We start from the raw sequence: 20,559 nt of genomic DNA on the forward strand, positions 1-20,559 counted from the left end.
TCACTAAACATACGATTAAATTTCATCTGCTCGACGTCTCGAATATTCAAGGCAACATAAGTCCAGGTTGAAACATTTAAACATGAAATAGAAATTGTGTTACATCTGTGTAAAAATACACACATGTTGATTATTTTGGTATGATTAAATGCGTCTATAAAACAACCTCAGCTAAGCTCGACCTCTCGTTCAGAGGCCGGCGTTTCACAAATCAATCCTTACAGCCAAGAATCATTCGACTCGTCTCACTTTTGGCCAGAAAGTTGACGTTTGTATTTCCCAAATTGTCCGAAGAACACATTGAACTTGGTTGTGACTGTGCTTTGTGCCTCAGGACTGTAGTTTGACATAAAAACATTGACACGTGACTTCTTCTTGACAGGGAAAACTTTTCTCCTATAGGTCAGTGTTTATTGTGATGTCTCCTGTGTTTACACACCCACACACGCGCGCGCGCACACGCACAAATTCACCCACACAACCGGGTTCCTGCTCTTCACACCCGCGCTCACGCTTACCGAACACGACCCGACAGAGAGGAGCTGTTGGCCGGGTACACGGTCAGTGGATTGACCCGATGCAGTGGCCATAATATTAAAGTAGAATACAGGTGAATGGATGGGAAACACTCACATGGGACATTTACAGCAGAACTCGTGGACAAATCTTGGAGAGTTTAGAAGGTTAAACATGAGTGGCACCATCGCCTCAGATAAGCCGCAGTCGGTCACCTGAATGAGCGCGATGCTATCAGAAGGTCATCACTCGCCAGGCACAATGTTTTGTCTCTGTGTTGATTGAGCTATGAGCTGCACACAATTGTTTCTGTTTCCCTGTTGATACGAGGCGGAAGCGAAGCATGGAGCTTCCCTGCAGGAATTCACCCACGAGATGACAATATCGTGAAGTTCCCTCTACTGTCTGAGATACGCTTTGTTGAATGTGAGCAGCAGCTGCAGGATGGTCAGAACTCAGAAATGCAAGTTTAACATGTGGGGAAATATCTCTTATGAGGGGCCTACAAATATAACCTTAGTCGGACCAGGGGGGGGGGGAAGATTATTACAAATTAAAGAACAAATTAAAAGTAAATGGGAACAGAAATGATTTATTCAAAAAACAGTGATACATGTTACTTCATTATACAATTCTAAAATGTATTCATAGTAAGTATTCATACTAGGGACTACGAGTCTAAACCCCATTTTATAATGATATTATCATGAGTTATTCTGACTTTACGAAATGTAAATCCCAGAGTGAAGCGTAAAACTTTATATGCACAATTGTGAGTTAAAACTGTCATGTTCTACTGGAATATTTACCAAATCATTGTTTTTTCAACTGCTGTTTAATGAACTCCATGTGCAAATGCACACAAATAAATATAGTATTACTGTAGAAGTCAGTAAACAATGTGAAATAGAAAACTAAAAGTAAACTTAGCAAAAGCAGTTTGTTGGAAGCGAATTCATGACAGAGATAACCTGATCTTATGTTGGCTGCAGCATCACCAGATGAGATTTAGGGACATTGTACAAAGTGTTATTGTGTTAAATCTTAAAAAGAATCAGTGGGCTGAGTTACACAAAAAAAAAAATAATAATAATCTTAACAAATTACAAACGGCCTTGGCCAGTTATTATAATTAAATAAAGGAAAAGCGAATAGACTTTTCCGCTCCTGTTACAAGATACGTTAAAAATCTAAACACGAGTTAAAACCTGACCTAACCTAACCTTTTGTGCGTTTCTGTCAGACGTCACATCCATGACGGGCCCTTGCGGGAGCGCGCGTGTGTTGCGCGTGACGGCGCTATTTCACCGCGCAGTACCTCACGCGGCCACAGGGGGGCTCCAAAGGGCGCAGTCTACGGGACGCTCAGAGCAGAGAGGCCACGGTCCTGCAGGACAAAGACGAAAGGCACATTGCTGCTGTTAATGGAAGCATTTTGTTAAATGTTCACGTGTTGGGAGAAGTCTTACTGGTAGAGGCTCCCAGTTAGCTCATCAACAAGGCCACCTGAAAAGAAAAAAGCAATAAATACAATTTTTGAAAAAGGCGAAAGTTGACATTATGTGTACATAAACAAGGTGCACGACCTGTATGATAAATGACCACCAGTATTTACCTGGTGTGCAAATTGTGTCACACAACACTGGGCAAATGAAGCATGATGAGCATTCCTAGAAAGGGTCAAAGGGTTAATATCAGGGGGCTCTTGTCCTAACGAAACATTTTCTTTATTCTTTATTATATAGACGCCGTCAATGCAGATGCTTACTTGGCAGTGGTCACAGTGGTCCGACTCGTCCCCCTCTTCACAAGGACATGCGTCACAGTTACTGGAGCAGAGCTGTAAGGCCGGGTGACACTTATTTTCAAAGAAATCGGAGACTTTTATTTGAAATAAAGTCTATTCATCATCATTCTAGAAACAGGGACTCGTGCATTTTTACCTCACAGATGGAGCAAACACCACACAAAGAGCCAGAGCGGAATTGCAGAGCGTCTGTAGCGGGCTCCTCTTCGCTTGAGTCCTCCACGTCGCCACCGTCTTCTGCCTCATCTAAAGTGAACGGAGTCGAGGATTAATTGGACATTTAGAGCTACAGCGATAATTTGGCTTAAACAACATAAGCTTACTGTCAGTTTGTCAAAGCATCAAAGCTTTTTCAGTCAAACTATTTCATCCTTTTCCTCTCCAGGAGCAAAATATGAGTCAGTGTAGGATCTCGCTCACGGCCATTTTATTCAATGCAGCTTTTGACCAAGTTATAAGCTCAGAGCCACAAAAACTTTTAAAAGTATAAATGAAGCCTGTGGGTCTGAAAAAAAAGATTGCATTTGTTGTGGCATTTTGGACATTTACATATTTCAACACCAGCAAGTTTAACATTTCAGTTCCTCCAACACTTCCTTTCCCGACCAGTGGCAACAAAACCAGTGACATTACCCATCAGCAGCCGTTGTACTTTATGTGTCGAGCTGAACACGCAAATATATATATATATATATATATATATATATATATATATATATATATATATATATATATGTATATATGTGTGTGTGGACAGATAACGGACAGACAGATCGTCTCATTGGGAGAAGAGCTGGGAAACAATGTGTTTACTTCATGCTGCAAGTTCTTTGATAAACTCAATATATTAATAAATAAGGGGGTGTACCGTCATCTTCCTCGCCTTCCTTTTCATCATTGTCCTCCTCATCCTCTTCATCGTCTTCTTCCTCCTTTTCATCATTGGCCTCCTCTTGGTCGGCTAGCTCAACTCCTTCAGTTGCCTCATCATCTTCAGAAGCCTCCTCTTCCTCCTCAGCTGCTGCTTCATCGGCCTGTTCTTCTTCAGCGTCATCCTCCTCTTCCTCATCCGCAGCCTCCTCAACCTCTTCGTTGTCTTCCTCTTCTTCAGTATCCTCCTCTTCTGCAATATCCTCGACCTTTTCCTCATCTTCCTCTTCTTCAGCATCCTCCTTCTCTGCCTCATTTCCAGCATCCTCATCTTCGTCTTCCTCTTCTTCAGTGTCTATCTCCTCTTCCTCATCTGCAGCCTTCTCTTCTTCATCGTCTTCCTCTTCTTCAGTGTCTATCTCCTCTTCCTCATCTGCAGCCTTCTCGCCTTCTTCATCTTCTTCATCGTCTTCCTCTTCTTCAGTGTCTATCGCCTCTTCCTCATCTGCAGCCTTCTCGAATTCTTCATCGCCTTCCTCCTCAACAGCCTCTTCCTCCTCCTCCATTTCCTCTGGAGCAGTCTCCTCCTCTTCATCCTGCTCAGCAGCCTCCACTTCCTCGTCGTCCTCGTCGTCCTCCTCCCCATCTGACTCTTCATCATCTTCCTCCTCTGCTACCCGTATCTCTTCCTCGCCCCCATCACCATTAGTGGTTTCGCCCTCTTCAACCACAACCTCCACAACACCTTCAGCATGGAGGCCTTTGTCCTGAGCACCTCCTCCAGAGAGCAGGAGCACCAGCAGCAGCCCCACTAACCAGCTCTTCAGAGGAGCCATTTTGGAAGACACCACTGAGGACCTCTTCAGAAGAACCAATCCGCACCGGGTGATTGTCTCCACCGGGTTACTGCCACCGAAGAAGCAAAAACCATCAATGGGTTTTCAACAAGTTCAAAGAATAAAATCCGCAGGAATCGTTACAGAGCTGCAGGTGACTCGGGCTCTTTGAGACGGGGGCCGTGTTCTCGGGGGCCGAGGGAGCAGAGAGCCAGCCGGGTGCCGGGAACGCAGAGGACGCAGTGCAAACACAACGCCGAGGGTGGAAGTTGTGTCGCCGCGTGTGCTTGAGTGACAGGGGCACATGTCTGCGAAGAATGCTCCGGGTGCCCTTAACCCAGTGTGCTGGAGAGGTGGGTGCGTGCTCATGGCCGGGGGGCCGGGGGACGGCAGGTGGGAGGGTGAAAGGGAGGTCAAAGAACATATGGAAATGAGAAGGAGGGAGAAGTCCCTTTTTAATAATTACTGACATTAAATCGATCTCATTAAACTTGTTTGTCGGTACGTGAGAAGTTGGCTCCTAAAATAAGCCCTTTCTTGCAAAAAATCTTCCATGTGTTATTGAGGATTTATATTATTTCAAGTTTTCTTAAATATTTTACATGTTTTAATGTAATTCCAGAACAGATCTCTAAACTCAACAACATCCTCGATGTTCCTTCTCAGCCCGATCAGTTTGGGGAAGGTGTTATAAACAATACACATTTCTTTAATTTGATCTTTTTTTAAACATGACAAACAGAAATTTAAACTTCTGCTGTACGCACGCCCATTTGAATATAAGCCTCTCTGAGGGGAAATCGAATACAAATGAATAGAAATATTAGTGTTGATAGACCCTTTCATGGTGGCTTATAAATTGAGGCTATGCCAATGTGTTCAATTAGTACCGTTTGAAATAAAATGACTGACAAACAGAGACACGTGATCCCTCACATGGGAACATATTTGCACATGCTGCGGTCACGCAGCGAGGCAGAAAGTGATGACGCTCACTTTAAGCCTCTGTTGCGATTGACAGGTGGCCCACCCGGCTATTTAGAGTAAAGGCTCCTTCAATAGCCTTGCTCCACTATGTGACCTTCAGCAGGCCTCTGGAAACCCGTCACACTGCCCGCTCCACCCTCGCTCCGCCCTCGCTCCACAGTACGTCCGACTGCTCTGCTCATTTGTTTTAGTCACATGTTCCCTCAGGGAGTCTCTTGTTGATTACACGTGTTGATTACACGTGCTACATGGTCTGGTGGTTTCTTACTAAAGTAATATTTTAACATTTTTGGGAGGTACACTCTTTCTTGCAGTTAGATGAGAAGCTCGAGGCAGCTCTCCTGCACCTGTGACTAGCTGACTTGTGAGTAACACTAATCAACATGCATCCAGAGTCAGTAGGCTAACTGCTGAACCCGTTTCCAGTATTTGTGCTAAGCTAAGCTTCTGCTGGCTCAAGAGACTCGCATTAAACTCTCGACAAGGAGGGTAGAGTTTGACCCAAAACGTATTGCACTTATCTAGTCTCCCAAGCTTTATCCGATTAACAATTAGATAATTCATTCATTAATTCCAGGGCTGGCATAGATATTAATTAATCGATCGCACATGTTGAAAGTCATTAATCTCGGTTAACGGCCATTAACGGTGTTACAATTTTGTTTTTAATGAACTGAACTTAAACGGGAAGCCATTGTATCACTTATTGCACGTGTATGTTAAATAATAATAATAAGTTAAACAATAACTAAGACTAGTACTCTTAAAGGCCGTATTGTCACATATTGGCAAAAAAAATGTGTGAAGTTGCGGCAACTCAACAGCTAGCTTATCCTAGCAGCGAGGTTAGCATAGCAGTGCTTTAGGCAAGGGAATTTTATTTGTAGAGCACATTTCAATAACAAGGCAATTCAAAGTGCTTCACATAAAACCATTTAAAACATCCACACAGAAAACGAGGAGATTTATAAACAGTTAAGAACATTGATAAATTGAAGCATAAAAGAAAAAACATTATAGGGATAAAAAAAAAGGAGGTTAAAAGATTTGAAATAAAATTTGCAGTGTATTTTAAGAATGTTTTTAAGAATGCTGACTTGCAGAAACGCTCAGTTCTCCGCTGTGTGTCGCGCCTCTGTTCGTTTCACTCCCAATGCAGAAAGCTCTCTTCATCTTGATGTAACGGACTGCAGCTAGCGGCCGCTTAGTTTCCGCTGTCAACCTCCGGTTTACTTCCGGAATGTTACAAAAATGACCAGAACACAAACATATTAAAAAAGTAATATAGCTTAGAACTACAGCACTGAAGACAGGATACTATTGACAAAGAGAATCCATAAAATATGGCATGCGATGTGATGAATACAAACTCTTGACTTTGGCATTTAAATATCAATGGCACATTTCAAATATTGGTTTTTGCATTCAATCAATACTGTAACAAGTGATGGCAGCTACACTTTCAGTATAGATGGTAGAATATTTGGTGACTGAGTGCAGTGATGAACATAGTTGGGTGTGTAGCAACGGAGCCACAAAAGGTAGAAGCATTTAAAAGCGGTTGTACCGTTCGGAGCGAGTGAACGCATCACCGCGGCTGGTTCAGGTGGATTTAGAAGATGGGAACAAACCTGTGAAGAAAAGCCAGAATACGGAATGAGAGCTCTGACATCCCAACATGCCACCAACATCTGTGTTGTTTCTGTGAGGCGACTTTAATGCTCTTGATGTGGGAGGAGGACGAGGAGGTTTGAAAGTGCTTCCTTGTGCATCAACAATCCAGCTGAGAGCATTCGAGCAGTATTCCATCGGAGGACAAGGTCAAAAGAGCCCAAAAACATTTTGACATTAAAAGGAAAGCGCTTTACTATTTTTTTTCCCCACACAAATGTAATCAAGCAATGAACTCAGTGAAACACTTTTGTTTTACCCCGTTCTCCAAAGCCCTCAGCCTGTGGTCAAAGTCTCTGCTTTCAGTCATATGTTTAAGCACACTGTCGACTCTAGGTGGTAAAATAGCAAACACGCTTCGTCTGTTTAGAGGTTGTATAGTCCGATGAATATGGGGGAGTCCTATCTTAATGGGAAACCGCTCAACCTACCAACAAACCACAGAACACGTTTTTTCCCACAATAATGAATGGGCAGAGCATGCAGGCAAAACACCTTTTGCAGAAGGCAAAACCCTAACCCTTAATTTATAGATGAGCAGATTTGGAGAATCGATCAATGGCTGTCAAGAACGGTGTTACCGTCAATGCCCAAATCCAAAACAATTAAAAAAATTAAAAAAACCTTGCTTGACGAGAGTTTAACCTCTTAGCAGAGCGGATGTCCTCTAGATTTGTGTGGTCCATCCAGACCATAAACGGCTGCTCCGCTCCCTCCAGCCAGCGTATCCACTTATCCAGAGTCGTAATTTCTCTCGGTGGGGAACAGCTCGTGCCTTTAACTCACGAAATGACCTTGCGGATGTCCACTGAAAGGGGACGTGGTGGGAGGTGAGAGCGGTCAGCCACAGGACTGGAGTTCCTTGAATGTGGAAGGTGGAGGCCAGTCCGCAACGATGAAGCTCATAAAGAGTACCTCCGAGGTGTGGAACATGCACAAGAGGTGGTTCTCCAAAAGTATTCTTCAGAACTCAGAACCGTACATGTATCACATGCTCCGGAGTCGACTCTGAAAAAAATCAAAATGTCACCCAGGTAAGACGAAAACACAAACAACAGATCATTCACAACCCCTGGAAAACATCAGGTAGTAAGACCAAATGGCATGACCAGATAGAGATTCGTAGTATTAATGGTCGTCTTCCACTCATCCCCCTCCCATATGGTACCCATTACGTAGATCCAGTTTAGGAAATATGGTAGCACCTTGCAGCAAATCAAAAGCAGAGGAGATAAGTGTAAGTTGGTACCTATTCTTTATTGGGATGTTATTGAGTCATCTGTAATCAATGCAGTCAGTGATTTCAATTCACAACAGGTTGCCTGGCCTTCACACATCTATCCAAACCCCACCAGTTTATGCATAGCAAACACAAACTACCTTTATCAAAACAGGAAGAAGCTGATCGGCGGTAAGTGAATTGACTCAATGGAATGAGGATATGATTAAAGAAGTTGTTTCCTTGACACAAGCGGGTATGCAGGAATCCATCCATGAGTTGACAATTTCATAAAGTTGCCTCTACTCTCTGCGGAGATACGCTTTGTTTAATCTGAGCAGCAGTTGTAGCTCGTTACCTAATTTAATGATTGGCTGGATTGACTTCAGGCGCAGTGAGGAATGGTCACAAAACTCAGTTTATTATGTGGGGGTTTATCTCTTATGAAAATACCCAGGGGCCTACAAATATAACATTAGTCTGACCAGCGGGAAAAATATATTTTCAGATTTAAGAATAACTTAAAAGTGTGAACAGACATTGTTTTAATCAAGACACCCACAACAATCGAACTCTCGACCAGAAAAGGAATTTAGTATTTGACCTAAAATTGACTTGTGCAGCGCTTTTCTAGTCTCCCACGAGTTATTTTATTAACATTAAAACAAATACTGCATATTTAATTTATTGAACAGAATGAAGTAATGTGTCAATACAAATAAATGGCTTAAAATTTACAGACGTAACAGTACGCAAAAAGTTTTAAAACAGTAATATAGCATAAAACTACAGCAATGTAAACCCCGTACGATTGACTATAATAGAATCCATGAAATATAGCATGCTATATGATGAATACAAACACTTTGGCATTTAAATCTAACTAATCTCAAATGAAAGTTTTTGCAAATACTGTAAGTGATTGCTACTACACTTTATGTAAAAACATAACCGCAAAGTAAAAGCATTGAAAACGATCATACTGGTCCTGAGAGAGTGAACGCATCCATGCGGTTGGATCAGGTGGAATTAGAAGAAGATGGGAACAAATCTGTGAAGAGGCAGAATACAGAGTGAGAGCTCTGACATCCCAACATGCCACCAACATGTGTGTTGTTTCTGTGAGACTTTGATGCTCTCGTTTGTACCTCTTGATGGAGGAGGACGACGAGGAGGTTTAAAAGTGCTGCCTTGTGCCAACGTATCAACAATCCAGCTGAGAGCATTCGAGCAGTACTCCATCTGAGAGAGACAAGGTCAAAAGAGCCCAAAAATATTTTAACATTAAGTTCGTAGTGACTTCACGAGAGTATTTTTTTTTTCCACACAAATGTTCAGAGTGATCAACTCGTTTTACCTCGTTCTCCAAAGCCCTCAGCCTGTGGTCAAAGTCTCTGCTTTCAGTCACATGTTTAAACACACCGTCCACTCTGAAGGAAAAAACAATGAGGGAGATATTGACCTCAGCAAACATTGAACACTCAAACAGCTGCAGTGTTGGTGTAAAAAAGCGTCCTCACTTGACAGACATCCGTTTGAGCCTCTCTGAGTCACTGCTTCTCTGGATCTTGTTCTGGGCCGTCAAGACGTCCTCCTTCTGAATGGCTTCCCACGTCTTTAGCTTGTTGGCGGCTTTCCCTTTCAACTCCAACACTGATGGAAAAGGTACAAGGGTTTAATCGTTGTTCTCATTCTACTCAGCCGTCCAGCCAGCCAACACTTTCGTTCCATTACTGGAATGCTTTGTCAGTGTTGCAGTTAATGAGCTTTAAAGTACAGTTCATCATCTCAGACGTCTTTACAGTCTGCAAAGAAAACAAGGGGATAGTTCTCATAGAGGGGGGAAGAATTTCATGCACATCAGCTGTACGGTACCACAAGTTTGTTCTGGACATTTTGTCCAACGACACAATGAAACAGCCATGCCCAGTTCCTAGGATCATGTTCAAATACTGACCAAAGTGATGGAGCTTGATGGAGGGCACTTTGCGGATGACCCTTTTGATGAAGAGATTGATGTGAGAGAGGATGATGAAAGGAGGAGCCAGGGAGGGACGAGAGTGGTACTGGACTACCAGCGTGTAGCGCTGGAACTTCCAGTAGATGTCGCTGTTAGCCTGCACTTCAGAGAAGGTGGAGCTGGGTGGACACAAAGAAGGCAGCGTAAAGAGTGCAGAGAACTTAAGTGTCAGCAAAGCTCGCTAGAAACAGATTGACAGACATCCGTACCTAAACATGGCGATGAGCAGGTTGATGAGCAGGATGTTGGTGACCAGCAGGTAAACAACCAGCAGAATCACCACCAGCCAGTTACTATACAGCGTCCTGCAGGGCTCCTGACCGCTCTCTATCAGTGTCATGTTGTCTGTGCAGAGCCTGTCCCACTCCTTCCCAACTGGGACGGACAAAGAAAGAAAAAAAAGTGACTACTGTGATGATTATTCTCTGGTTTGAATAGTTTCAAACTAGTGGTATTCTGGTTGACACACAACCTAATAAACATGCACATCTACCATCCATCTCTTCCACGGGGATCTGTCCAAAGATGTGCAGGTACGGCCTGTAGAAAACATGGCGTAAGATGCGCTCCAGGCTCGGGTCGTAGGAGTAAAGCAGGGCCTGATTGGCTACTCCGTATGCCATGAGCCACACCATGAGGAAGAAAAGGAAGAAGAAGATGTCCTTCATCTAAAGAGAGGAACATTTTTTATTTTGCATCTTGCTAGGCAACATTGGTTTGATGTCAACTTATGGAAATGTTTCTCACCATCTTGCCAACGATAATGATTTTTGGTCCCAGCTGCTTGTGAATGGCAAAGATGTGAATGAGACGGATGGTGAAGACCATGTAGTCAACACACATGGCATCCCGGCCCAATTCATATGACCATGTGAACATCCTTAAAAAAAAACAAGGTGAACTAATGTATTACTACTGGTAGGGGCACCATTCAATGGCAAACATAAAAATGACCACAGTTTCTCAAAAGAGAATTTAAGGAGTTAAAACGCCAAAGCTTTTCAAAACAAGTTCCTTGAAACCCCAAAAAAGGAGAAACCCTGAACGTTGATTTAAAAATGTGAAAGGTTTTGGTGTAATTCTGCAGTAATCTAGTCCTCACTGTGTAGTCTGTGTACCTGAAGATTACTCCCACGATGAAAAGCACGATGGCGATGAGGTCACACATGTTCCACACATCCTGAATGTACACTCTGACCCTCTGACGCCAAGTCCTCGTCCCCAGAAAGAATATCTGAGGGAAGAAAATATTGTCAGATTAATAAATGAAACACAGCCATAAACGCACATACTGGGTAAATTGGAGAGGAGTCCCTCATGGTTCCGTCCTGGGTCCTCTCCTTGTCTCTCTACACCAACTCTTTCTGCTCGGTCATTCGCTCGCATGGCTTCTACCACAGCCATGCCGATGACACCCAACTACTTCTCCTTCCCTCAATCGGACACTCAGGTGGCGGCACGGATCTCTGCCCGTCTGACTGACATCTCTCAGTGGATGTCCGCCCACCATCTGAAAATCAACCCCGACAAGACTGAACTACAATTTTTCTAGACTAGCGTCAAAAGCTACGGAAGCCTCACGCAGCCCCCTAGGCTGTGATTTGTCTGCTATGTACATCCTTTCCGGAGTCTCACATTTCCAATTTCATAGCATAATACCGCCATTTTTTAAAAGGAGGATTTTTGAAAAGAGAATGAATCCGATTGAAGAGCTTTGGTCGGAAGAAATATGGAAATATGACTACTTGTACAACCAGTCATTGGCAGACTATAAGGACGCGCAAATGACCTCCAATTCATGGAGGGAGATCTCCGCAAACTACAGGACAAATATGTCCTCGAAAAAAAAGGGGCGGCAAAAAAAAAGTCTCTGCTTTGCACTTGCAGAAGCATGCCAAAGCCTTTGGTACGAGCGCGTCTCTCTGCACTCACCTCCCGGATCTCCTCACACACGATGGTGAACACCCAGAAGTACAGCACATACTCTGTGATGGCCAGACCAGAGGGGGACGGGGGCTTGAAGTCCACCAACAGCACCCAGGCAAACAGCAGGAGGAACAGGAAGTACATCAGAACGTTGCCCAGGAATGCGGTGACGGGGGCAAACCAGAACTGACGCCATCTCGACACAATGAACGGACGATGGGGGGGGTTGTGAGAGAGGCGTCTACCTGTAAGGGAGTCAGCGGACCTGGTTTAGTAGCTTAGTCTACTTTTTAAAATGATTTAAAGTTGCTTCATTTGAAAGCGGGCTCACCTTTAATGCCTGGTGTGCTGGGAGCGACTGATTCTTGTGCATCAGCATCACTGGTAAAAAAAAACGTAGACATTTTAAATGAGCACAAAACACGAGTAATCCATTGGAAAAAATAAAACTGAAAGTGTTGCATCGAAAACTAAGAACAGGCTGTCGTAAAAAGGAAGAACACTGACTTTAAATAGGTTTGGGGTTTGGTTTTACCCGTGCTTGAGCTCTGAGAAAGAGAAGACTGTGTGGCCATAGAGGCTGTGGCTGTCCTTGCCCGCTCCGTCCTCGTTAGGCTTCTCGTCTTCCCCTTCGTGCTGGTCCTCTTGCTTCCTGTGTGGTGGGGAATGTTTTCATGCGTCAGTGCAGATATTAGCATCCTCTGAATGCAACTTGAAAAAAGTAGCGATACAAATGTGTATTTTACCTGAAGGAGATGAGGTTGGTGTAGCAGAGGACGGGACAAAAGAAGGTGAGCAGGAGCTTCCACACATCTGTGTTCCTCTTCATGTCCCCCCACCAGATCTGGGACAATAGAGACTAGAGGAGAAGATAAAATTAGACCAGTTTTCCCAACTGCTATTCATTTATTTTGCGCAATATGGAAGTGGAGTGTGTTGTATGTGTAGCATGCTGAAATGAATTCATGGTAACAGGTCAATTAAGGAAGACAATTTAAGTACAACATTAAATGTTTTTGCAGAGTGTGTATATTCATATTTAGGATGGTATAATGTTAAAGTAATATAGGATATATAGTTGCAATCAAAATTATTCAACCCCCCATTGCACATTAGGTTTATTGGCAAAATATACAATTTCTCAGCTGTTTTCAATAAACAAAATTACACAAGAATTGTTTAAGTAGTTTAATGAAACTAATATTAAAGGTTTTGTCCAAATTCAATACAAAATGCTACTTTTAATGACTTTAATGAATTTACTGCAGTCTCAAAATTATTCAACCCCTTCATGATTGGAGCTGATTGCAACTGTAAAAAAGGACATTACTCTTTAGTCGGTATATCTAGGAAAGCAAGCTTAAGATTTTAACATTTGAAAGGGACGGAGCATAAACAGAACTGGTTGAGCTGTGGAATGAAGTCAGAGACTTGGCGCCACGGTTGTAATCGATGAGTCTGTGTAAAAACAGTAACACACCTGCACTCCGTCGTGGCTGAAGAACAGTCGTGCGTCAGCGCCCATGCCCATCTGGAGGCAGGTGGTGGCGCCCCAAACTGTAGATTTCCTTATCAGTAGGGTGAAAGAGCGACTCTCATTGCTCCGATAGCAAGAGCTGAACATGTCTGAGAGAAGGGAAGGTAAAGGATAGAAACGGGTTGGTTACAGTCAAGAAAAAAAAGAAAGAAATTGATCATGACCACCCCCCCCCCAAAAAAAAGAAAAGCTAAATTTATAGTTGACAGATTGCACTGGAACAACCATGATGTCAGATTGTCATTGCTGTACATTTAATTGGCTGTTGTTGAAATGCACAGAATTTTTTCAACCTAATATTTTTAGAATAAAGATATGTTCAAAGTTCATGTTCTCACCATGTGCCAGGTTCTCAAACCTCTGGGCCAACTCTTTCATGGACAGCTTGTTCTCCGTCTCCACCTCCAACTTGGACACTTCCCTCAGAATCTTACAGCCACTCAGAGCACTGAGCACAGACTCTCCTGCCTGGTAGAGACCACAAAAGAAGTCAGGGCATATAAAGTCTTTCATAATGGGTACTGGAGTATTTCTTGGGCACGTGGTTTAAAGAAGTATCTGTGGTACTGCAGAAACAGTAAAAAGCCTGGTTGCAGCTTCAGATTCTCATGAGCAATCTGTATTTTGGGAAGTTCTACCATCTCCCAGAAGAAAGTTGCCATCTCGCTGCGGTTCTGCAGGACGGCCCAGATGAAGAGGGAGGTCCAGGGGGATTGGCATTGTTCTTTGCGATAAGAGCATTCTCCGCGCAGCACCTTGCTGACACGCTGGGATGGAGGAAGAGAAGCAGGGGAGGAAGGATCAGATAACAAGGCCACACTGACAGGAGGCCTGTCGGTAGTTTAGTGGCTTTCAGGTACAGTTTGTCAACATATTAATAAAAAGTGAGGGTACCCTAAGTGCTTTCCTCTTGGATGAGATATCTTCTAAGCCCAAAGCATTATAGTAAAATGGCTGGCAGACGTCACCCATCAACAGCTCCAGGACCCTGGCAACCTGAGAAAATGATGGGAGAGTAACAAAAAAAAAAAGACAAAAGGTTGTTTGTATCAAAATACATTCTTCTCTTTTTTCTTTTTGTTTGCCCAAAATTAGACCAGAGGTACAGCATGTCAAACCTCAAAAAGGGTAATCTTCGTCACTGGGCCAATCTGCATGTTCTCTGCCGCCAATTTGGAAGGCAAGTCCTGCTGGTTTGACGTTGCAGTTCCAAGCCGCTCCACCAGCTGGCGCTGAAGTAGATAGTAAAGCACCGTCCCTTCAGCCACGGAGCTGTAAAGGCTCTCCAGCCGGCCGTAAGTCAGGTAGTCCAGAATGTTGAGGCCATTCTCGGTGAAAAGACGCACAAACTGAGGCTTGTCGTTGATCAGGGCATCCGTCATGGGGTCTTCTAAGTCTTCATACTATTTGATCGAAGGTTTCATTACAAGATCAATACAACATTTCCAATTTCAAAACACATGGACATTGTTGCACAACAGGGCTAAACGTGTTACCACACATAATGCTATTTTTAGAGAGGTAGAATCGCCCCCCTCACCGTCCAAGGGATGTCTCCATTGAAAAGTTCACTCTTGGCAATGTCAACCCTGTTCCACGTGACCGCTAGCTTCAGCTCTTCATTGTAAGGGCTGGCATCAACTGACGCACGATGCTTACTAGCTAAAAGAAAAAGTAAAATCCGCTTTAGGATTATGTTGACACACATAAAAACACCAATATCTATATTATACATTAGTCGTTTGTACCTCCAACCAAAGTTTTTAGCAGGACAGTGTCAAATTCATTTGGGCCCTCCTGCTCTCCATGGTAGACAGTAATAAAGTCTCTCATCTGGTAGATACTCAGAGCCTGCAGACACAGAACAAAAAAACACTTTTTAATAATATGTACATCAACAAGCAGCTAATGATGAATAAGGATTGTTTAATCCATAATATCATGAGGCAGACTGCCTCACCATGCGGAGTTAGCAGGATGTCCAGCATTTACATAACAAATCACAACACTGATTACAGGTCTGTAAGGGCTAAATAAATACTAATAACATGCCGCAATACACCGATGATTTTGTTGTAGAAACTTGGCAGCAGCAAGCCAATATGTTATGAAATATTCTGAGAGTTAAACATCTCGCCCTGTAGCGGCTCATTAAACAGCTTCTTCCTGTTCCGCATGTCAGAAGCCAGAGAATAGGAGCACACGTCTCCGTCCACAGCGCTTACCCGTTCGACTAGTTTGTCCGGCTCCTTTTCGGCAGGGAAGTGCTTCTTGACCCGTTCTGCTACTTTGTCTTTCAGATCCACGCTGGGAGACGCCTCGGCGTTTCCTTCACCGGACGACTGGACGGCCGTGGCTGATGACAGATTGTCCAAGACGTCGCTCAAGAAGTCGGCCAGGCCTCCGGAGCCGGCCAGCACCAGCCAGGGCATGGAGCTTTTAAGAGAGAGATCGACTCTCTGGTAGAAATTAGGGAGGGAGATTTTTGGGGGGTTTTCAGAATACAGAAAAGGTACATTTTATGATAAAAACTGAGCCAGTAACTTCTTTGTGGTAATCAACAGACATAGAAAGCAGTGTCTGTACCTCCAGCATGCCTGCGTCCCCTGATATCAGCATACAAAGGACGGGGATGTCAATGCTGCCGCTGCCTACAAAACATTATTGACAATTAATTAATACAGAGTATTAGTGAAGTCTTTCCTTGTACTGGTTTCGGTTTAATTGAGAAATTTTGATCATAGTCGCAGACATTCTTCAAACCATCTGCATATTTTTCTTGGAATCCAACAGCCTTGAGATGCAAGAATACAGAAACAGCAGCCATGTACATTTTGGAAAAATCTCAGCTTGATTGGATAGCCGAGTGTGGAATACTTGCAGTGGCACAAAATAGTAGATAATATATTGGATACCAGAGGATTGTCCAATCACTACATGCATTATTAACAGAAATTACCAAGAGGGTCAAATAATTTTTTGATTTTGGTGCAAGAACACGTTTGTGGTTGGAAGACCGTAGTACTGTTTGGACGTATCTCAGTTTTATAACACAACAAATTGATAGAATATTTGTACAAAGGGGACTTGAAGCTATAACAACACAAAAAGAAAGACCCTCAATTCAGGAAACTCCAGCCAGGATGTGTCATCATTGTATGGACACGGAGTTTCACCATTTCTAGTTTCAACAGTAACTGAGATGAAGGAACAACCTTCCTTTTTTTAAAATGTATTACCTCCTTTAGTCATAAGCGTCATGTTTTAGCGAGACAATGGCACACAGTTCCCCTATTCCTCCACTACATAGACAAAACATCACATTTACTTCTCCCATTTCTCACCCCAGATGCCTGTGCGCTGGTGGGAGATGTAGTCCTCCAGCTTGGCCCTAAACCCCGTCTCTCCTCTGCGTCCCACACTCCCATCGTCCACCAGCAGGAAGGCCTGGTAGTTGTTGTCCAGGCGGCAGGAGTCTTTGTGCTTGTTCTGGACGAAATACTTAGCAGGAAAGCTGCCCTGCAGGAGGAACAATCAAAGGATATGATATAGCAGCGTTTGTTCCGCTTTAACTAAGAAATTGTGGTATGTTCAAGGCCTGCATTTGATTGATCCCAAGAAACTCCCTGGTGGATATAATTGAGGGAACTAAACAAGTTGGTAAACACGATGTGTGAGTGTCTGAACCACCTCAGGGTTGACCAGCTGCTGTCGGTTGTCCACCAGGCCCCAGGGAGCGACACCCAGCGCCACCACCTTGTTGACGGACACCGACGAGGCCGCGGTTGCATGATCCCTCACCGCCTCTCCAACACACCGGCCAACGCCTTCTCGCAAGCCTTCAGTTAGGATCCACGCTCCTGGTTACAGTACAAACAGGAACCATGGGCTTGTGGAAAATTCTTGAGAAAGTATGTCGATGTCATGACATTTTTAGTTTTGCAAAAAATATATGCCTAAAACTGGCTTACATCTGCGAAATTATTGCATTTTGCATTCTTTATTATGCATTCTTAATGTGTTTACCTGTGCTTTGTGAGGCTTTCACCAGCCCCTGCCTCAGGACCTCCCGTACCCAAGTCTTCACCTTTGTCCTGCCTTCTCCGCCCACTATAGAAACCACCAGGTTAGGTGCAGGAAGGTGCCAGTGGGCAGTCATCAGGGTGTAGACCATAGATGGGGGGGTGTCCCATGACAGACGCAGGAACTAATAACGGGAGACAAAATGGACATTTGATCAAACGCATTTCCAATATGGAAAGCAAAAGCAAAGTGACTACTACAGCCCAAATATGCATTTAAATCAGCAATGGGCACGATTATTTTATTTTACATGTCATTTAGCTGATGCTTTTATCCAAAGCGACATACATTGCATTTTGCCCAATGGTTTTTACATTTTTTTGCCCGGGGAGACATGAGACATGGGCCCGGGGAGACATAGGACATGGACATGGGACATGGAGCAACCGGGGTTGGAACCGCCAACCTTGCGGTTCCCAGCGCACCCTCTCTACTCCACACGCCACCCCGATTGGACATACACCCTTAGGATATAGAGCTAAAGCATGTAATGGAGGCATTCAGGGAACAGAACCACCACGCACATAGCTGTGCCGCTTGCTGGCTCCTGCAAACTGCAATTCTCCAAAAGCATCCGTCGGGTATTCAGAGGAGTGCTGGACGCTGTCCCAGCGGTTGACAATTGCTGTGCTGAAGTAGTCACCGAGAGCCACGGAGCCGTGATCGTCTCTTTTACCCCCGCACTGACAGAGAGCGCCATTACTGAGGGAGGTATGAGGACAGCACACGTTGAAACACGATCATCCTCCGAAATCACCACAGTATATAAACATGTCGGCCACGAAGGAATGGGCTGCACAGAAGGTTCACAATACCTGACAGAATCTTCCACAAAAGTTGTGCACACTCGCTTCTTGATGATTTTGGGGATCCAACTCTGAAAGACATTTCCAAATGGTTATTGCAGGCAAATTGTATACACGCAGTTTCAATTTCGAGAAGTTCAAAGCCACCCCTACCCTTCTATGTTTGGAATTCATGAGGCTGCAGGGTGCAGGAAAATGTTAGAATGAGAAACGTTGACTCAGAAGGTGGTGAGATACACAGTGTCTAAACACACCTAGCTGTGACTTCTGACAAGGTGCTGTGGTTTCAGTATCTGAGCAAGTATCTATGAGTTTGTGTGCGTTGTAGGATATTAGAAACAAATATACGACACGGTTCATAAAATTAATAAAAATGCATATAGTGTACACCAGAATACAGCCATGATTCTGAAACTGTGTAATCAATAAAGTAATGACAATATTGTAAAACCACTGTAATTCTGCAACTGTAATAGAATAATATCCATGCAGTTATGATTGTATTTGATGTAATGTTATCAACTGGAATGCATGCATGTAATACTTGCACAACAACTGATATTGACTATGGGCCATTCGAAATCAGAGTTACATTGAACTCACCAAAAGAGGTGTGGACACTAACTTTCACACCTTTAAGCATTGTTATAAATCCTTGTAGGAACCATTGTTCTTGAGTTCGCTGGTGGAGGCGACAGACGGGCACTAGGGATGGTCAAAAGCACTGACCTGGGGCCTGTTGGTTGCTGAGACCAGCGGCTCCTCAGCTGAGATGTTCTTTTTACCACAATGCCATCTCTTTTATTAAATACATTTGATTTAAGCTTTTGATCTGCGATGACCTCTGTCCGTCCGGCGTTTCTTCATTTTTGAATACAACAGCGTGTATGTGGGCGACAACTGTGCCAAGGTACCGTCAGTGCAAAACCACAAACAAGGGAGCTGCAATGGACTTCCTTTAATAGTTGAAACTGGACTCTCTATTTACAAATTTGAATTTAAACTTACTCTATAAAAAGGATTTATTTTGATTTAACCAACATATTACAGCTTTGTCAAACCGTGAAGACATATGTATCTCCCTAACAGGATGGGTCCATTAAGTTCAGTTTGTTACAGATATAAATGCAAGCATAGGCCTTTTAAATGTATGGAGTGCTAGCTAGGCAGCTAACGTTAGCCTAGTTTAAACATAGCTAAAGTTATGACATTACAATAGTGGGCGTGCTCGTCAAAGTTGCTTTAAAGTTTATTTTAAGCTAACGTTACTTTAATTAAACGTAAAGCTTTCCGAGACCACCCCCCTTGTTGACGTTAATAGTCCAACAGTCGAAAGTGCATCTTTAAACTGACATTAGCCTTAAAGCTAGCGTTAGCTTAAGGACTAACGTTAGCTCAAAGGCCAACGTAAGCCCAAAAGTTGAGGGCTAACGTTAGCCGTTAAGCTTCCACAAACGTTAGCCCTAAGCGTTAGCTTAAAGGCTAACGTTAGCCCTAAGCGTTAGCTTAAAGGCTAACGTTAGCCCTAAGCGTTAGCTTAAAGGCTAACGTTAGCCCTAAGCGTTAGCTTAAAGGCTAACGTTAGCCCTAAGCGTTAGCTTAAAGGCTAACGTTAGCCCAACGTCCACCAACAGCTGACAGCAACTTGCAGCATCAACGAACATGCGCAGTCGTACTAGGTGGCATACGAGCGCTTTAAAATGCGGGTCTGTTTAATCACACAGTTGTAACGTTACGGTGGCATCAACTTTAACTGTGATATCATGTTCGAGTGTTTGGGGGGAATTCCATTGCAACAGGAGCAGAGCGATTTAAATTTAAAGCCTACCCACCTGGTCTTTCTCGGATTTACCGACGTGTTCTCCGTCAACTCCTCTTCCTGCGTCTCTCATGGTGTTTTTTGTTCACCCACTTTTCCGTGCGACTAATCGTGGGTGTAAACGATACTCAGGATTTCTTTTTGACCATTTTTTAAAGCACTATTCTGGATTGCAGCATCGCGGTAACTAAAAAAAAGTGACTGAAACTATAGTAAAGTAATTGACAATTGTTTCTACGGACTTTAGGAGGTCAGCCAGGTGCCGAGCAGTTGGACACACCTCGCAGGTGAGGGTGTGGTTTTTATAGGAGGCGCACACTGCAGGTAAAGTCCTCGTATTTTAGTAAATAGGAAGGATCAGTTAAAACCACAGATATATTGGAAAAGCTCCAGAAATCTGGATTTCATGACATTGCATTTATCCAAACAACGCTCGACTTATATGTGGGGTTCCACAAGGAT

The 20,559-nt window shown here is 43.5% G+C and overlaps 2 protein-coding genes across 7 annotated transcripts; both read right to left on the reverse strand.

The window, feature by feature from the left end:
• Positions 1 to 1,088: 1,088 nt before the first annotated feature.
• Positions 1,089 to 5,884, reverse strand: LOC120819113 (uncharacterized). The gene is made up of 6 exons (XM_040176247.2): positions 3,192 to 5,884; positions 2,460 to 2,569; positions 2,285 to 2,356; positions 2,132 to 2,186; positions 1,986 to 2,022; positions 1,089 to 1,903 (listed from the first exon to the last, which is right to left on the reverse strand). The coding sequence occupies exons 1-6, from the start codon at positions 4,027 to 4,029 to the stop codon at positions 1,882 to 1,884; spliced, it is 1,134 nt and encodes a 377-aa protein (XP_040032181.2). The 5' UTR covers positions 4,030 to 5,884; the 3' UTR covers positions 1,089 to 1,881.
• On the reverse strand, positions 5,878 to 20,445 carry LOC120819058 (transient receptor potential cation channel subfamily M member 4). Of its 6 annotated transcripts, none has more exons than XR_013467773.1 (30): positions 20,111 to 20,445; positions 18,288 to 18,349; positions 17,997 to 18,174; positions 17,416 to 17,596; positions 17,080 to 17,249; positions 16,734 to 16,908; positions 15,976 to 16,040; positions 15,615 to 15,848; positions 15,138 to 15,240; positions 14,930 to 15,051; positions 14,508 to 14,792; positions 14,284 to 14,385; positions 14,028 to 14,156; positions 13,728 to 13,857; positions 13,333 to 13,478; positions 12,599 to 12,711; positions 12,388 to 12,504; positions 12,184 to 12,233; positions 11,859 to 12,097; positions 11,045 to 11,160; positions 10,674 to 10,806; positions 10,420 to 10,533; positions 10,136 to 10,301; positions 9,864 to 10,045; positions 9,427 to 9,559; positions 9,264 to 9,336; positions 9,055 to 9,148; positions 8,890 to 8,957; positions 7,312 to 7,695; positions 5,878 to 6,647 (listed from the first exon to the last, which is right to left on the reverse strand). XR_013467773.1 is itself a non-coding variant. In XM_040176114.2 (29 exons), the coding sequence occupies exons 1-28, from the start codon at positions 20,168 to 20,170 to the stop codon at positions 8,926 to 8,928; spliced, it is 3,765 nt and encodes a 1,254-aa protein (XP_040032048.2). In that variant the 5' UTR covers positions 20,171 to 20,445; the 3' UTR covers positions 5,878 to 7,892; positions 8,890 to 8,925. The 6 variants fall into 6 exon arrangements, 3 of the variants coding, with proteins under 3 accessions (XP_040032048.2, XP_077959774.1, XP_077959775.1); XR_013467772.1 differs by having other exon boundaries at positions 7,312 to 7,892; positions 10,420 to 10,594; XM_040176114.2 differs by having other exon boundaries at positions 5,878 to 7,892; positions 10,420 to 10,594.
• Between the last annotated feature and the right edge of the window lie 114 nt (positions 20,446 to 20,559).

Source organism: Gasterosteus aculeatus, chromosome 5, assembly GCF_964276395.1.
Source record: "Gasterosteus aculeatus chromosome 5, fGasAcu3.hap1.1, whole genome shotgun sequence".
NCBI lineage: Eukaryota > Metazoa > Chordata > Actinopteri > Perciformes > Gasterosteidae > Gasterosteus > Gasterosteus aculeatus.

Excerpts from the sequence above, each read along its gene's own strand:
- LOC120819113 (XM_040176247.2), bottom strand. The coding sequence starts at position 4,029 with ATGGCTCCTCTGAAGAGCTGGTTAGTGGGGCTGCTGCTGGTGCTCCTG. Across the intron at positions 2,570-3,191 it reads GGAAGGCGAGGAAGATGACG|ATGAGGCAGAAGACGGTGGC; the intron begins GTACACCCCCTT and ends CGTTCACTTTAG. Across the intron at positions 2,187-2,284 it reads ACCACTGTGACCACTGCCAA|GAATGCTCATCATGCTTCAT; the intron begins GTAAGCATCTGC and ends GACCCTTTCTAG.
- LOC120819058 (XM_040176114.2), bottom strand. The coding sequence starts at position 20,170 with ATGAGAGACGCAGGAAGAGGAGTTGACGGAGAACACGTCGGTAAATCC. Across the intron at positions 16,041-16,733 it reads CCAGCGCACAGGCATCTGGG|GCAGCGGCAGCATTGACATC; the intron begins GTGAGAAATGGG and ends AATGTTTTGTAG. Across the intron at positions 9,337-9,426 it reads CTCAAACGGATGTCTGTCAA|AGTGGACGGTGTGTTTAAAC; the intron begins GTGAGGACGCTT and ends TTTTTCCTTCAG.